At 48.1% G+C, this 17,851-nt stretch overlaps 1 protein-coding gene across 1 annotated transcript; it reads left to right on the top strand.

Moving 5' to 3' along the window:
• The first annotated feature begins 680 nt into the window (after window positions 1–680).
• Window positions 681–2,211, top strand: LOC141030169 (B3 domain-containing protein Os03g0212300-like). Its single transcript, XM_073506159.1, has 3 exons — window positions 681–1,043; window positions 1,130–1,412; window positions 2,204–2,211. Exons 1-3 carry the CDS (start codon window positions 939–941, stop codon window positions 2,209–2,211), a joined length of 396 nt encoding a protein of 131 aa, XP_073362260.1. The 5' UTR covers window positions 681–938.
• The last annotated feature ends 15,640 nt before the right edge of the window (window positions 2,212–17,851 follow it).

The following is a 17,851-nucleotide window of genomic DNA, read 5'->3' on the forward strand; positions in this document are numbered from 1 at the left end:
ATGTTGCTGCTAGTAGTAACCTGACAGCACAGCCATACTTAGACCTTCAGAAGGTCAATCTTCAGTTTACTTGACTTTTGAGCCTGCTAGTAGTAACTTGGCAGCCATTCAAGGATGTCTTGGTTGTTCACGAGGCCATCCAATTGTTGTTATGTGATGACCTGATTTCTTGTCTTCCAATGGCATTTGACATTGTGATGACCAACTCATTGATTTATCATACCCATACTAAACAAAGGTTAGGTTAAGAGATAGTGATGCATTGTTGAGTTTTACTCCTTTTGATGTAGTAAATTTATTGACTGGTGTTTATCTTACCCTGTTCCATTGAGTAGTAAATCATTATTGGCTTGTATAGATGTCAGCATGCTCCCTTTCTACTCATTTTGGAGAACCTGTTCTTCACTTCTAAGAGTTGTTGTATTGACATGGCAACCTTTGTATCTTCCTTTAGTATGGAGTATTAAATTGCCCCCTAGGGTATAAGGTATCATTTGGATGTTCTCCCAGAACAAAATCATGACTTGTGACAATCTAAGGAAAAGGGGGATGGCAAAACCCCTAGAGTGTGTTCATTGCAAAGAGATACAAACTGTATATCATTTATTATTTGAATGTATTGTAGCTAGTAAAATCTGTGAAGATGTTGAAATGCTTTTCTAGGTGCCAATCGTTAACTTTGAATCTATTGCTAAGTTGTGGCTTTGCAATAAAAGATACATTCACTTGAATGCAGTGTGCTTTTTTTCTTTTCCAAAGGAAAAGAAAATGTGGTGTATAACAAATGTATTATTTGGTGGAAATTGAGATATCATATTAATCATTGACAAATTGGCTTTGAACAAATAATCTTAAATCCATGCATACCTACACAATTCATCTATTTGCAATGTGATGTTGTAAGGGTACTAATTGGTCTCTTCTGCTGCTTATCAGAGATGGGGGGAAGCAGCCACCGCCGCTCTGCCTCACCGGAGTACGAGTTGGATGCTTTCGAGTTCTTCAGTGTCATACTTGGGACTTCAGTATCAGCCACGAGGCAGGTATATAAAACGAGAGATCTCCCCTTCACCCATCTCGTTATGATAACTCTGTTGTTTGCTACATCACTCCTTGTCCCAAATTGCAGAGGCTGCCTGACACTTTTATGAACATGCTGGGTGAAGATCCGCCACATAATGTGAAGCTCCGACAGGCCGGCGGCGGGGTTCGTAGGCTGTGGGACGTGGAGTTGGTGATCGAGGAGGGCCACATGTACCTGTGCCGTGGCTGGGAGAAGTTCTACAGTGCCTACGACCTGCGGACCGGGTACTTTCTTCTCTTCAGGTACGACGATGACGCCACAATGCTCATCGTGAAGGTTTTCAACACGACTATGTGTCGCATGCGCTACGCTGACGACGAAGATGCCAGTGTGTTCTGCCTCTTCTTATTCCTCTACATTTGGTTTTGTCTCACATCGATCGTTAACGGCCATTGTTGCATTTGGACAGGCAATGGGAGCAGCAGCAGCAACACTGGCTACAGCCAAAGCAGCAGCGATTCTGGCTTTAGCGAAAGCAGCAGCGATTCTGGCAGCAGCAAAGACAGCAAGAAGGATGATCCGGACTGGAGTGGGGGAGAAGAGGAGCAGAGTGGGGATGAGGAGCTGCAGGATGACGATGGGCATCAGGCTGAGGATGACCTAGCGCTGGTGGTGGCTGACCAAGGGCAAGAGATGGTGGTGGCTGACCATGGGCAAGAGATGGTGGTGGCTGACCATGGGCAAGAGATGGTGGTGGCTGAGGATGACCTAGCGATGGTCGTGCCCGTCCTGCCTGAAGGTGGCCTCGCGATGGTGGTGGTGCCTGACAATGACCACGCACTGGTGGTGGCGCCGGCGATCCCACAGCTGGGCGACATGACCACGCCAACTGTGGTAGAAGACTACATCCCACAGCTGCCTCCACCGCCTCGCCGCTCTTGGCGCATCAGGCTGAGGAAGGAGAAGGAGAAGAACAATGAGAACTGAACTATGTGAAACTTTTGTAATATGGTGTTGGATGGATAACGGTGTTGGATGAACAATGTGAAACTTTTGTAATATGTAACGATGGAACTATGTGTTGGCTATGTATATATGATGAAACTTGTGTGTTGGATATGATTGTTATATGGATGCTTGTTGTATATATGTGTGTTGGATGTCTCATATGTGAAATAGTGACCTGAGATTAAGAAAAAACGATTTTTTTAAATGTAACTAATGGCGCACTTCCATCTGGTGCACCATTAGTATACCAGTTACTAATGGCGCACCTGTGGGATACTAATGGCGCACCCGTGGTGCGCCATTAGTATACCAGATACTAATGGCGCACCTGTGGTGCGCCATTACTAAAATATTCTAGTGGCGTGGTGCTAGTGGCGCACCAGTAGTGCGCCATTAGTAGGCAAGACTGGTGCGCCACTAGTAAGCCTTTTTCTAGTAGTGTAAACAAGGCTGCCTTAAGAAGGCAAACACAAAAGCAAGAACGATCGAAGAGGCAAGGCCTCCTACCTGGGACCTCCTAACTACTCCTAGTCGTCGGCGGTCTCCATGTAGTAGTATCCGTCGGCGGTGGCATCTGGCTCCAAGGATCCACCATCTGGTTGCATCAACCGGAAAGAAGAAAGAAGGGGCAATGGGGTAGCAAAGCAACCGTGAGTACTCATCCAAAGTACTCGCAAGCATCAGATCTATGCTAAGTATGCATTGGTATCAAATGGAAGGGCTGTATCTGTGGACTGAACTGCAGAATGCCAGAATAGAGGGGAATGCCTAGCCTATCGAAGACTAGCATCTTCAAGTAGCTCCAAGCATCTTGCAGCATGTAGAAGAGTAAAGAATAGCCGTTTATAATTAACAAACATGTTGTAGTATCAACGCCCAGAGATCCTTCCTCGACTCCCTACGAGAAAGGAATCCTGGAGCCACATATCCATCACATGTCTCAAGTAATTAGTTCTAGTTGTAATAGATCGGGATACAAGTCTGAACGTCCATTACCGTGGACACGGTATTCGAATATATATCTTCCCTTCAGGGGTGCACCACGTTACCCAACACGCTCGATCACTCTGGCCGGACACACCTTTCTGGGGTCAATGCCTGGCCTCGGAAGATCAACACGTCGTAGCCCTACCTAGGCTAAGCAGAGAGGTCCCCGCCGGTCTACATCCTAAGCGCCCCGGGGTCTTGGGCCCATTGCCCGTTGCACTCCGGGTCGTTGCGAGCAGGGTGGATACCAGCACCACCTCGGATGGCCAGCACGATCCGACCGTGCCGCAGTGCTGAACTGGACGTCTGACAAAGCTTCGGCTGATACTGCGACGTCGAGGCCCATATCTATTCTCCCGTGGTGGTTAGTGCATAAAGGCCAGAGGCCAATTCAGAAAAAAATACCCAAACCTGTTAGTGCATTAACAATTAAAGTAGTGACGGCTGTCGGGTCAAGTCCGGAGCTACCACCCCCTCCTGGGTGATACCGCTAAACAGCCAGCCGCCACTGTCACATCGCACGGGTGCTCTCCGGGCCTGCCCGGCTTTCACATCAACTCACGGGTACCCCTCAGGGCCGACCCGACTTCAACAATGGTCTCAAGTAAAGTCAAGGTAACCGTGTGTCCAGACATCAAGGAGAAAACCCGAGGAATCACCCCCGGTGGATTCCACTCAATGTAATCATCAAGGTGAACATAAGAGGGACCACCCTCGAGGTTCACACTTGAGGTGTTGCACGACAGAGCCGTATCGGGAATGGTGAAAGAGGAAATCACCCTCGATGACCACGACCGAATAGCTACACTACAGAATTATCATCAGGAGTGCGTTATGAGCGATCACCCTCGGCAATCGATAGTAGCTCTGCAGAGTCGAGCAACTAAAGGGGCGTGATGTGATGTGAGGTATCGGGCTCTGGTCGTCGATCACGTTGATCGAGGCATCGATGATGAAGCAGGGGCAACAAGGACAAGGTGGAGGTCACTAATGGATCACTATCCAACCTATACTAAGCAGTTTAGGATAAGCAGGTAGGTAACAATAGCAGGTACAAAAGCAGGCTATACATCAGAATAGGAGCAATCAATAACAATAGCAAAATCTAATGCAAGCATGAGATAATGGAAAGGGCGATATCGGGATGATCAAAGCGGGGGCTTGCCTGGAAGCTCCGCTGAAAGGGAAGAAGGGGTCGTCGTCGACGTAGTCGATCTCACAGTTGCATCAGCAGCGGTCTCGGGGTCTACCGGAGAGAAGAGGGGGAAGAAACAGTAAATATAAGGCACACAGATGCATGACATGACAATAAGAAGCACTAGGCATGTTCTAACGCAGTACTACGCGATACCGGCGAAGGCGAATAACATCCGAAAAGTTTTCCCAGAATTAGGCATTTTTGGACAGATGAAACAGAGGGGAAAGTTTGCATGTTCGCTATGCTAGGGATGCGTGACAGATGAATGCACTGCCTATTCGGACTCGTCACATTTTTCTGAGCAACTTTCATGTATAAAACTTTTTCATCCGAGTTACGGATTAATTCCTACGATTTTTCAAAGATTTAAACAATATTCTGAAATTAAAATTAATTCGAAAATAACTATTAAACGCTAGATGCACCCAGCACGGTGTACACAAAGTGTACACAGTGACTGACAGGTGGGCCAGTGGGCCCAGTTGACCAGTCAACGTTTGACTAGTCAACAGGGGGTGGGCCCCCCTGTCATAGGCTCATTAGCTAATTACAGATTAAAATTTTGTTAATTAAGTTAATTAACCTTTTCTAATTAATTAATTAATTAACTAATTCATAATTATTATTTTAAAAAACTTTTTTCTTTTTCCTTTTTTTACAAGGGCTGGGCCCCGCCTGTCAAAGGCCCATAGGCCATAGCGGTTGCGGGCTATTGGGCGCGGGCACGGGTGCCCGACGGGGCGAGCCCGAGCGCGGCGTCGCCCGGCCGTAGGGGCGCGCCGGCGAGGGGGAGCGGCTCAGGCGCGACTGTCGGCGCATGCGGGCGGCGCGGCACCAGCGGCCAGCAGGGCGGCCTGGGGCGAAGGAGGGTGGCAAGCGGCGCGAGGGCCGGGTGGTTGCGGCGGGCGCGGCTGTACGGGGCGGCCGACGCGGTGTACAGGGGCGGACGGCGGCATTTGGCGATGGTGGCTAGGGGCGGGGCTGTGCGAGGCCGCGGCAGAACTGCAGCAGCGCGCAGCAGGGGGCAGCAGCAGAGAGCATGGGCGCGGCTGAGGTCGAGCGGGGCCGGCCGGGAGCGGGCTGGCGGCGCGATGCGGAGAAGCGGGGCCGGCGAGGCAAGGGGAGGCGGCGGCAGGTGGATGTGAGGCGAGGCAAGGTAGGTTGCACGGCGGAGCAGAGCAGCAGGTGAACGACGGCAACGCGAGCGGGGCGCAGCGGCCGGCCGAAACACGGGCAGCGTGGGCGCGGGGCAGGCGCGTGGCTCGGCCAAGAGCGGCTGGGCACGCACGAGCATGGCCCGGTGAGCAGCAATATGCAGCAGCAGCAGCAGACTGCGACGGTCGGGCGAGCTCGAGGTTGAGTGCAGGGGAGCACGGCAAGGCGAGTTGGGGCGGAGTTGGCCTCCTAGGAGTGTGCCGAGCACATCTAGGTGCTCGGTTGAGCCGAACAACGGCGATGACGGGCATGGCCGCGGAGGCAAAATCCGGACATGGCGGGTAGCTAGGCTACGGGCGCGGAAAAGATGCGCGAAGAGAGGGGAAGAAGCGGCGCTCACCGGGTGCCTCAAGGTGGCCCGCGAAAGATTAGGAGCGCAAATGCGAGGTGGATCGACGCGGTTGCAGCAACGTCGGTCGACGGAAGGGCGCGAGGCGATGGAGGAGGTTCCGGCTCGTTTCGTCTCCGTAGTGGACGGAGCGGATGACGGCGGTCTTCGTGGACGCAACAGCGAGGCGAGAGGTGCCCGGTGGCCACGACAGAGTGAGGCGGGCGACGATGGCCGCACTCGGCAATGGATCTGGAGGGGGGACGAGTGCGTGGACGAGAGAGAGAGAGAGCGAGGGGCGCAAGTGGGGAGCGGTGAGTGGAGGGGAGGGCTCGAGGCGTCGAGGGGACGGCGCCCTTATCCCCTCGGGGCGGCGCCGGCGAGCTGGTCGGACGGGGACGCCCCCCTGTAGCGGTCGCGCCAGGAGAACAGTAGGAGAAGGCGACCGATGGGGCAGGTGGGCTGGTAGTTTAGCTAGATGGGCCAAGTGGCCCGGGGGAAAGGGTTTCTCTTTTCTCTTTATTTTATTTTTGTTATTCATTTTCTGTTTTATTTTAAAACCACTAGCATTTGACTTTTAAATAACATGATACGGGTTGTATAATCACAATGCAATTTTTAGCCACTGCCATAAATGATTTGGTGAGAATCTAAAATAGTTTGGATCCTTTTGCAATTTAAAAAGCATTTAAGACATTATTTTAGACATTGTTTTATTTATTTTAGGGCATTAAACCAATATATGAAAATGTTGGTTCACCATTACAAATATCCAGGCATTATTTCCAGCACATTGAACATTTTAGTTTGCAAGTTTGAGAAATTTGAATTTTGGACTTAAATTTGAGTTTGAGTTGAATTATGTTTTGGATCAAGCGAGGATTAGCAACAGTAATGTGATGATCTGGCACCATTAACGGGGGATTACTGTAGCTTAATTATCCGGACGTCACAAATCTCCTCCACTACAAGAAATCTCGTCCCGAGATTTTAGGAGGTAGAAGGAAACAAAACGGGGTATTCATCTCGAAGACGATCCTCGTGTCCCCAAGTGGCTTCATTTTCAGAATGATTTGACCACTGAATTTTGATGAAATTTGATAGCCCGCTGACTGTGCGACGTTCAGTTTGAACGAGAACGCGGATCTGATGCTCTCTATAAGTGAAATCATCTTGCAGGGGTTGAGCCTTATAAGCCATGTGGTTGTTGCAATAAGACTTGTGACTCAGGGCATTGGCTATTACATTAGCGTTGCCAGGGGTATAAGAAATACCGTAGTCATAGTCTGTGATTGTTTCCATGCATCTTTGCTGACGGAGATCCAGATCTAGCTGAATAAACAATTACTTCAGACTTCGACGATCGGTGAAGATCTAGCAACGAGTACCAAAAAGGAAATGCAGCCACAACTTCAGTGCAAATTTGACTACAGCAAGTTCAAGGTCATGGACTGGGTAGTTCTTCTAGAAAGACATCTTGGAATTCACAAATGACTTGAGCGTTTTCAATTCTCTCAAGAGGAGAAGCGTTTATGCATTCAAGGAATAAATCCGTGCTTCGGCATTTCGAACAAGATGAGCATGGTAGCTTACTATCTCACTCGAAGGATGTAGTAGATGGATGGTTTTAGTGACGCAAATGATAGAAGCGGTATGTGTTTTCAACCAATGCATTCCCAGAATGAGGTCGATATTTGAAGACTTCAAAACAATGGGGGAAACATGGAATTCCAACCCTTCAATTTCAACGGGGACGTTGTGACTAACCAAGGTGGTTCGACATTGGCCCGCGGAATGCAGCTTGGAATATCGGCCAAGTGATGGCGGTTTCAACAGGTAAGGAATGCTTGTGGCTGTCCCACCACTGAGCAGCGGGACCTTTCGGTAATAAGCCGCGAAGGCGACATAGTTGGCAGGAGCTACATCAGCAGACTCCATCTCGAAAGTGATGTCACGGAGCCCCTCATCAGCATCAAGGGGTTGAGTTAAGCTGCGGTAGATGATAGGGTTGAGAAGTGCAATGTTTTGCAGAGTCATTCGGGCAGGTTGCTGATTCATAATGGAGCGCAGGAATTGAGCCATGACTTCTTTCATGAACTGGTGATTCAACATCAAACTGTTGTATCATTCCGGCCATGTATTCAGGAGGTCATGACCAGCGGATTTAACCATCCTGCTTAATGCAACGGGGGGTAGTTTAGCAAAGGGGTGGAGCAAGTGTAAGGAGTTACTCATGATGTATCCTGAACAATGAGCAAAGGCGCAGTATGTACAAAGCAGTAGTCATTGGAGACATACCGATACATATATGGAGCCAATTGCACGCTGTTCGTAAGAGTTCGGATAAGAGAAACATCATAGACATACTAGGCGTCACGCATGCACGCGATGGAGGGATACTACAACGGGACATAGCAAAGGCTACATCAACATCGGAGAAAACCATTGGAGCGAGGGATTTGCAAGTGACGACGCATGGTGCCCTCGATGAAAGGATCCTGCGGTCAGTGAACATTGTGAAGTAGAACTTGGCCCTCACTTCGAAAAAGGGGGAACACAAACCTCCGGATGGATGTGATCACGAGATCCTAATGTTAGATTTAGCAAATTCATTTAACCCGAATAGAAGAGACATCAGAGTCCTAGATTATAGACGAGGAATAAAAGATCCTAATACCACCCAATTGGCGACGTGGGCCAGTAAGCCACACAACCATGTTAGTAAATCAGTTTTTCAAAGACTAGACTCAACTTCGGCCAAGGAGTTGGAACAGGGGATCCTACAGGCAGTCGGCTCTGATACCAACTTGACACGCCCCCGATTCGACCATACACTAATCATACACGCAAATGTGTACGATCAAGATCAGGGACTCACCGGAAGATATCACAACACAACTCTAGACACAAATAAAACAATACAAGCTTCATATTACAAGCCAGGGGCCTCGAGGGCTCGAATACAGAAGCTCGAAACACAAGCATCCGCGGAAGCAACAATATCTTAGTACAGACATCAAGTTAAACAAGGCTGCCTTAAGAAGGCAAACACAAAAGCAAGAACGATCGAAGAGGCACGACCTCCTGCCTGGGACCTCCTAACTACCCCTAGTCGTCGGCGGTCTCCATGTAGTAGTATCCGTCGGCGGTGGCATCTGGCTCCAAGGATCCACCATCTGGTTGCATCAACCGGAAAGAAGAAAGAAGGGGGAAAGGGGTAGCAAAGCAACCGTGAGTACTCATCCAAAGTACTCGCAAGCATCAGATCTATGCTAAGTATGCATTGGTATCAAATGGAAGGGCTGTATCTATGGACTGAACTGCGGAATGCAAGAATAGAGGGGAAGGCCTAGCCTATCAAAGACTAGCATCTTCAAGCAGCTCCAAGCATCTTGCAGCATGTAGAAGAGTAAAGAATAGCAGTTTATAATTAACAAACATGTTGTAGTATCAACGCCCAGAGATCCTTCCTCGACTCCCTACGAGAAAGCAATCCCGGAGCCACATATCCATCACATGTCTCAAGTAACCAGTTCAAGTTGTAATAGATCGGGATACAAGTCTGAACGTCCATTACCGTGGAAACGGTATTCGAATATATATCTTCCCTGCAGGGGTGCACCACGTTACCCAACACGCTCGATCACTCTGGCCGGACACACCTTTCTGGGGTCAATGCCCGGCCTCGGAAGATCAACAAGTCGTGGCGCTACCTAGGCTCCGCAGAGAGGCCCCCGCCGGTCTACATCCTAAGCGCCCCGGGGTCTTGGGCCCATCGCCCGTTGCACTCCGGGTCATTGCGAGCAGGGTGGATACCAGCACCGCCTCGGATGGCCAGCACGATCCGACCGTGCCGCAGTGCTGAACTGGACGTCTGACCAAGCTTCGGCTGATACTGCGATGTCGAGCCCCATATCTATTCTTGCGTGCTGGTTAGTGCGTAAAGGCTAGAGGCCAATTCAGAACAAATACCCAAACCTGTTAGTGCATTAACAATTAAAGTAATGACGGCTGTCGGGACAAGTCCGAAGCTAACACCCCCTCCTGGGTGATACCGCTAAACAGCCAGCCGCCACTGTCACATCGCACGGGTGCTCTCCGGGCCCGCCCGGCTTTCACATCAACTCGCGGGTACCCCTCATGGCCGACCCGACTTCAACAATGGTCTCAAGTAAAGTCAAGGTAACCGTGTGTCCAGACATCAAGGAGAAAACCCAAGGAATCACCCCCGGTGGATTCCACTCAATGTAATCATCAAGGTGAACGTAAGAGGGACCACCCTCGAGGTTCACACTTGAGGTGTTGCACGATAGAGCCGTATCGGGAATGGTGAAAGAGGAAATCACCCTCGATGACCACGACCGAATAGCTACACTACAGAATTATCATCAGGAGTGCGTTATGAGGAATCACCCTCGGCACTCGATAGTAGCTCTGCAGAGTCGAGCAACTAAAGGGGCTTGATGTGATATGAGGTGTCGGGCTCTGGTCGTCGATCACGTTGATCGAGGCGTCGATGATGAAGCAGGGGCAACAAGGACAAGGTGGAGGTCACTGATGGATCACTATCCAACCTATACTAAGCAGTTTAGGATAAGCAGGTAGGTAACAATAGCAGGTACAAAAGCAGGCTATGCATCAGAATAGGAGCAATCAATAACAGTAGCAAAATCTAATGCAAGTGTGAGAGAATGGAATGGGCGATATCGGGATGATCAAAGGGGGGGCTTGCCTGGAAGCTTCGCTGAAAGGGAACAAGGGGTCGTCGTCGACGTAGTCGATCTCACAGTTGCATCAGCAGCGGCCTCGGGGTCTACCGGAGAGAAGAGGGGGAAGAAATAGTAAATATAAGGCACACAGATGCATGACATGACAATAAGCAGCACTAGGCGTGTTCTAACGCAGTACTACGCGATACCGGCGAAGGGGAATAACATCCGGAAAGTTTTCCCGGAGTTAGGCATTTTCGGACAGATGAAACGGAGGGGAAAGGTTGCATGTTCGCTATGCTAGGGATGCGTGACAGATGAACTGACTGCGTATTCGGACTCGTCACATTTTTCTGAGCAACTTTCATGTATAAAACTTTTTCATCCGAGTTACGGATTAATTCCTATGATTTTTCAAAGATTTAAACAATATTCTAAAATGAAAATTAATTCGAAAATAACTATTAAAACGCTAGATGCACCCATCACAGTGTACACAAAGTGTACACAGTGACTGACAGGTGGGCCAGGGGCCCCAGTTGACCAGTCAACGTTTGACTGGTCAACAGGGGGTGGGCCCCCTGTCATAGGCTCATTAGCTAATTACAGATTAAAAGTTTGTTAATTAAGTTAATTAACCTTTTCTAATTAGCTAATTAATTAACTAATTCATAATTATTATTTTAAAAAACTTTTTTCTTTTTCCTTTTGTTTTTTACAAGGGCTGGGCCCCGCCTGTCAAAGGCCCATAGGCCATAGCGGTTGCGGGCTATTGGGCGCGGGCACGGGCGCCCGACAGGGCGAGCCCGAGCGTGGCGTCGCCCGGACATGGAGGCGCGCCGGCGAGGGGGAGCGGCTCAGGCGCGGCTGTCGGCGCACGCGGGCGGCGCGACATCGGCGGCCAGCGGGGCGGCCCGGGGCGAAGGAGGGTGGCGAGCGGCGCGAGGGCCGGGTGGCGGCGGCGGGCGCGGCTATACGGGGCGGCCGACGCGGGGTACAGGGGCGGACGGCGGCGTTTGGCGACGGTGCCTGGGGGCGGGGTTGTGCGAGGCCGCGGCAGAGCTGCAACAGCGCGCAGCAGGGGGCAGCAGCAGAGAGCATGGGCGTGGCGGAGGTCGAGCGGGGCCGGCCGGGAGCGGGCTGGCGGCATGATGCAGAGAAGTGGGGCCGGCGAGGCCAGGGGAGGCGGCGGCGGCAGGTGGATGCGAGGCGAGGCAAGGTAGGCTGCACGGCGGAGCAGAGCAGCAGGTGAACGACGGCGACGCGAGCGGGGTGCAGCGGCCGGCCAAAACGCGGGCAACGTGGGCGCGGGGCAGGCGCGGGGCTCGGCCAAGAGCGGCTGGGCACGCACGACCGTGGCCCGGTGAGCAGCAATACGCGGCAGCAGACTGCGACGGTCGGGCGAGCTCGAGGTTGCGTGCAGGGGAGCACGGCAAGGCGAGTTGGGGCGGAGTTGGCCTCCTAGGAGTGTGCCGAGCATATCTAGGTGCTCGGTTGAGCCGAACAGCGGCGACGACGGGCACGGCCGTGGAGGCAAGTTCTGGACACGGCGGGTAGCTAGGCTACGGGCGCGGAAAAGATGCACGAAGAGAGGGGAAGAAGCGGCGCTCAGCGGGTGGCTCAAGGTGGCCCGCGAAAGATTAGGAGCGCAGAGGCGAGGTGGATCGACGCGGTTGCAGCGGCGTCGGTTGACGGAAGGGCGCGAGGCGATGGAGGAGGTTCCGGCTCGTTTCGTCTCCGTAGTGGACGCAGCGGACGACGGCGGTCTTCGTGGACGCAACAGTGAGGCAAGAGGTGCCCGGTGGCCACGACAGAGTGAGGCGGGCGGCGATGGCCGCGCTCGGCAATGGATCTGGAGGAGGGGACGAGTGCGTGGACGAGAGAGAGAGAGAGCGAGGGGCGCAAGTGGGGAGCGGTGAGTGGAGGGGAGGGCTCGAGGCGTCGAGGGGACGGCGCCCTTATCCCCTCGGGGCGGCGCCGGCGAGCTGGTCGGACGGGGACGCGCCCCTGTAGCGGTCGCGCCAGGAGAACAGTAGGAGAAGGTGACTGATGGCGTAGGTGGGCTGGCTGTTTAGCTAGATGGGCCAAGTGGCCCGGGGGAAAGGGTTTCTCTTTTCTCTTTATTTTATTTTTGTTAGTCATTTTCTGTTTTATTTTAAAATCACTAGCATTTGACTTTTAAATAATATGAGACTTGGCTGTATAATCACAATCCAATTTTTAGGCACTGCCATAAATGATTTGGTGAGAATCTAAAATAGTTTGGATCCTTTTGTAATTTAAAAAGCATTTAAAACATTATTTTAGCCATTGTTTTACTTATTTTAGGGCATTAAACCAATTTATAAAAATGTTGGTTCACCATTACAAATATCCAGGCATTATTTCCAACACAATGAACATTTTAGTTTGCAAGTTTGAGAAATTTGAATTTTGGACTTAAATTTGAGTTTGAATTGAATTATGTTTTGGATCAAGCGAGGATTAGCAACAGTAATGTGATGATCTGGCACCATTAACGGGGGATTACTGTAGCTTAATTATCCGGACGTCACAGCGATGGCGCCTTGTGTGTTGAGACCTCATTGGACCTCCCGTAGATGTATGGTTCTAGGGGAGAGTTGCAGTGGGGTTGTTGGGTGCTCCTCAGTTCTGACTCCGAACATCAATTTTTTGTGGATGTTGGCAGTTCCAGCTAGTTCTGACTCTTTTTGGATTGTTGTTCTTTGGTGACTAGGTGTGTGGCTGTGACCCACCGACCCCTCGCCTCCGGACCAAGGCGGAAGGGGATAGGGTACCCCTACCGTTGACACGAACATAATGAGCGCCATAGATTTTGACCAACGCTTGCAAAATTTTACCATGGCTAATGTGCACTATATTTTGAAATGAAGGGAGTAACAGTTCATATGTGGTTCAATTTATCATACTACAACAAATATGCTGCTCGAATTATAATTTTTTTAAACACCAAGCTATCGCTAGGAAATCTTGTTTGTTTTACTAACCAGCCTTATGATTAGGATAAATGTATGAAGTACAGGAGGACAGTCGACATGTTGGCAATATGGAACTTGAGAAATTTCTACACGTGCTTTCCATTTCTTCTTGTTTTCCGTTCTTTAGATTTCATAACTATCAACATTGATATACTTACTTTGTAAGATAACTCATCGGATTTACAAACCATGTAAATTCAAATCCGTACATCATATAATATGTTTGTCTTGCCTGATACAAGAAACAACTAATGCATGTGTCACCCTTAACTAACTTCCGATGATTTGAGAGATGAAAGTAGGTTTGAAGTACTACTTCAGCATGTACATGGTATGATGCTACAAATGTGTAAAATGTCTCAAGATTCCAGCGAAAGAGGAGTTTGGAACAATCCGGAAGAGCTTTGTTGAGGACTTATTGTTGTACGACACGTACCCTAGTGCCCGACGCTCTGGCCAATAGCCAGAGGACTTTTCGCATGGCAGCAACCACATCTGGGTCATGGATGAGACAAGCATCCCGCAGTTGCACCTAGAGATGGAGCGACTGGTGATCATGCAGGGTGGCCTGTCCAAGATGTACAACCAATACTGGCTGCCAAACAGGAAGTGAGTGTGGGCCGGCGGCAATGATGAGAAGTTCATGCATGATAACTTGCTGTATACGACAAAGCTATCGACGTCGAAGCTCTACTTTGTCATGCTCAAGAACGTTAAGGAGACCGTGTCAAAGAACTTATTGTCGACGGCCGCAAAGGCTAACAGATAATATTTCGAGGAGATGGATGTGTGTGATTCTGATTACTACTACTATACCAGTGGCGGTGGCAGCAAGTAGGTAATCTGGAAGTATCAACTCTATGGATGCCGATGTGTCATGCATGGTGTTTAATAATGTGATATTTCTACATCACATTGTTTGATCCTCGATTGTTTTGAGTGTTGGTTGTTAATTAATCACTCATCTTTTGAATCAAATTGTTCACCTTCATTACACATGCCTTTTTGTATATGCATGCTCAGGAGCCCAGTCGCATCTTTCGAACACCAAAGTCTTTATGTGTATTTGACATTTATAGTAATTTTTTCACTTTTTATGTGTTTGTGATATTAAAAATTAGCAAATTTACCTTTTATGTGTACATCTCATATATAGTCAAAACTAAATAAATATGACCAAGTGTATGTCACATTTATAGTGAACTAATTTACTTTTGATGTCCATCTTTCTAAGTTATGTCCGTGACCTCCATAGAGTTATGTTGCATTCATAGTAGTCAAATGATTCATAATCTTAACCAAGAATGTTGTTCTTAACATAAGATATTTAAGCATTTCTTGTAGATTTTTTTCATGAAACTTTGGAGGCATATGTCGAGTAGACTCATTTGTGAAGAATAGAAAAGGTCCTCATCGATAGCGTGTACTATTTTTTATCCCCATCTTCTTTTCAGAATAGTTAACATTTTTATCTCACCGCATAGATTTGTTGCAAAATAAATGTCAAAATCTACTAAAAATGAAATAGCACAAAATATTATCAATAAAACCAATTCATTGTTACCAACAAATCCATTTGTCGTCGATAAACATATATCTCATCACATACATAATGCTAGTTAAAATGACGAAATCCTCTCCAACGAAATTAGTGCTACTATATTCTCTCAAGAAAAACAATTTGACTAACGGTAATAAATTTTATCAAAAACAACTATTACTTGTATATGTTTGCATAACCTACAAATATAGCCAGGTATCGGTCATATCTTTATAGTAAATTACTTCCCGTTTGACCTAAAAATGGGTGAATTTAGAATTTGCCTACATTTCCGTCGCCGCATGAATAGACACCATGGTTTACATTGACCATTAATTGATACCTCCACACCTTTTTATTTACCAATATAGAGAGTATTTGCAATTGTGCTTCTTTCATTCTCTATAAATATCACGTTATCTACCTCAACATTAGTACCCCCAAACTATCATCATTCTACCTCCCACCTATTAGGGATGAAAATGGAGTAAAAACTTTCCGATTTTCCAAAGGAAAAATGGAAACGGAGAGGAAATATGAAAACGGAAATGGAAATTGGCAAAACGGAAGTGGAAATGGATTTTTTATGTGGAAACGGAAACAAAAACAAAACGGTGTTTTCCGGTGGAACATGCATGGAAACGAAACTTTCCGTTTCCGTGAATATGGAATTTCCGTCTTTACTAGACCTATGACTGCTTTTTAGTCCAACCACCAAACAACACACAATAACACAATGTGTAGAATGGATCATTTGAGGCCCAACTTCTACTACCACACGTTTTCTCAGGTTGACCCTATACGCAATTGTCCAGTACTACAAAAATACCACGCTAAGTTTCTAACATAATGATATAATTTTGTAGCCATGTTAACAATTCATTAAATTTGTTTGTTTTTGTTTGTATTTCCCTATGATTCAAGGGGTTTTTAAGTTCCGATCAGCGCCCAGTTCTGTTTCTGTGTCCGCTCTGTATTCGCTCCATGTCCATTTCTGGTAGTATCTGTTTCGGTATTCATTTTGGGGTTTCTGTATTCATTTCCGCTTCTGCAAAAATATATGAAAAAAATGTGGTAGCACTCAGTTCCGTCCGTTTCCGCTCCGTTTTCATCCCTACCACCTATTAACCACCACGGTGGACCTAAATCACGTCCTCAAGGAAGCTCACCCCAGGAATCATGGCTGATGAGGTAATTCCACAATTTGATTCTGGTTTCATTCTTCTTTCTAGTTTCTGTCTTCTGACCTAGGCCGGGATCTAAGTAGATTTATGTCAAAACCTATTCTTTCTAGGGTGACTAATAATAGGATTGTCTTTCTCTCTAAATAAAATGGATCAATAATAGAAATGAATGCAACAAATTTCTCGAGAGATTTTTGAGTTCAGTCTGCGCTGCTTGCTAGTGGATGTCCTTGGCATGTTTTGTGGGCCCTCACATTTTTCTCCCAAAGCCCCTTGATATTTTGATACAACTTTGTGCTTGGTTGGCTTCGAGCTTTTTCCTATCATTCCAGTGAATCCGGGGACTCTGAGGCGACTAGGGTTTCCCAAACACTGCCACCCCTCCACCCTCTCCCTCTCATGTTGCCATCGGAGGTGTTCATAGGGCAATCCTGCGTGCTTGGCGATGAAGGTCGTGGTGAGGTTTTTGCTGCTTCATTCCCTTGCAGACCACCCAAGACACTTAGGAGGCACCATATATGGCAAGGTAGCGTGCGTCGGATGTGCTAGACTGCTACCTTTTCTGCGCGAGTGGCTAGGATTCGGTTGGTTGTGGTCTCGACCCAGATTTCCCCCCTTCCCCTCCAGATTAGAAGGTCAAGATCCTATCCTCCTCAACTCATTCGCCCCCACACCTGCCTTGTCTATCTTGCAGCCTTGGTCGGTTGATCAGGTGCCAGCGGGGGTTGTTCGTGTAAGCTCGAGTCTAGAAAAATCCTTGGTTGGTTCTCTAGACACTGGACACAATTGTGTGTGTGTGTGTGTGCGTGTGTGTTTAATTGCTCCCTAGAGGCACCATTGAGGTCTCTCCTCTCCACCTAGATCTGGATCTCTAGCAAAATCCCAAAACCGGTCTCGGATTGCGATGGTGGCTTGTGTGTTTTGACCTCATTGGACCTCCCGTGGACGTATGGTTCTTTAGGAGAGTGGCACTAGCGTTGTTGGGTGCTCCTCAGTTCTGAGTCCGGACATCAATTTTTTGTGGAGGTTGGCAGTTACAGCTAGTCCTGACTCTTTTTGAATTGTGGTTCTTTGGTGCCCAGGTGTGTGGGTGTGACCCACCGACTCCTCGCCTTCGGACCAAGGCGGAAGGGGCTAGGGTTCCCCTACGGTTGCCACGAACATAATGAGCACCACAGATTTTGACCAATGCTTGCAAAATTTTACCATGGCTAATGTGCACAATATTTTGAAATGAAGGGAGTAACAGTTCATATGTGGTTCAATTTATCATACTACAACAAATATGTTGCTCGAATTAGAATTTGTTTAAACACCAAGGTATTGCAAGGAAATCTTGTTTGCTTACTAACCAGCCTTATGATTAGGATAAATGGATTAAGTACACGAGATCTGTTGACAAGTTGGTAATATGGAACTTGAGAAATTCTACGCGTGCCCGCCATTTCTTCTTAATTTTTAGTTCTTTAGATTTCATAAAAATCTACATTGATATTCTTACTTCATCAGATAATTCATCGGATTTCCAAACCATGTAAATTCAAATCCGTACTTCATATAATATATTTGTCTTACCTGATACAAGAAACAACTAGTGCATGTGTCACCCTTAACTAACTTCTGATGATTTGACAGACGAAACAAGGTTTGAAGTACTAC

Source organism: Aegilops tauschii, chromosome 1, assembly GCF_002575655.3.
Source record: "Aegilops tauschii subsp. strangulata cultivar AL8/78 chromosome 1, Aet v6.0, whole genome shotgun sequence".
Taxonomy (NCBI): Eukaryota; Viridiplantae; Streptophyta; class Magnoliopsida; order Poales; family Poaceae; genus Aegilops; species Aegilops tauschii.

Coding starts and splice junctions, on each gene's coding strand:
- LOC141030169 (XM_073506159.1), top strand. CDS start 939: ATGGGGGGAAGCAGCCACCGCCGCTCTGCCTCACCGGAGTACGAGTTG. Junction 1,044..1,129: donor CAGTATCAGCCACGAGGCAG/GTATATAAAACG, acceptor CCCAAATTGCAG/AGGCTGCCTGACACTTTTAT.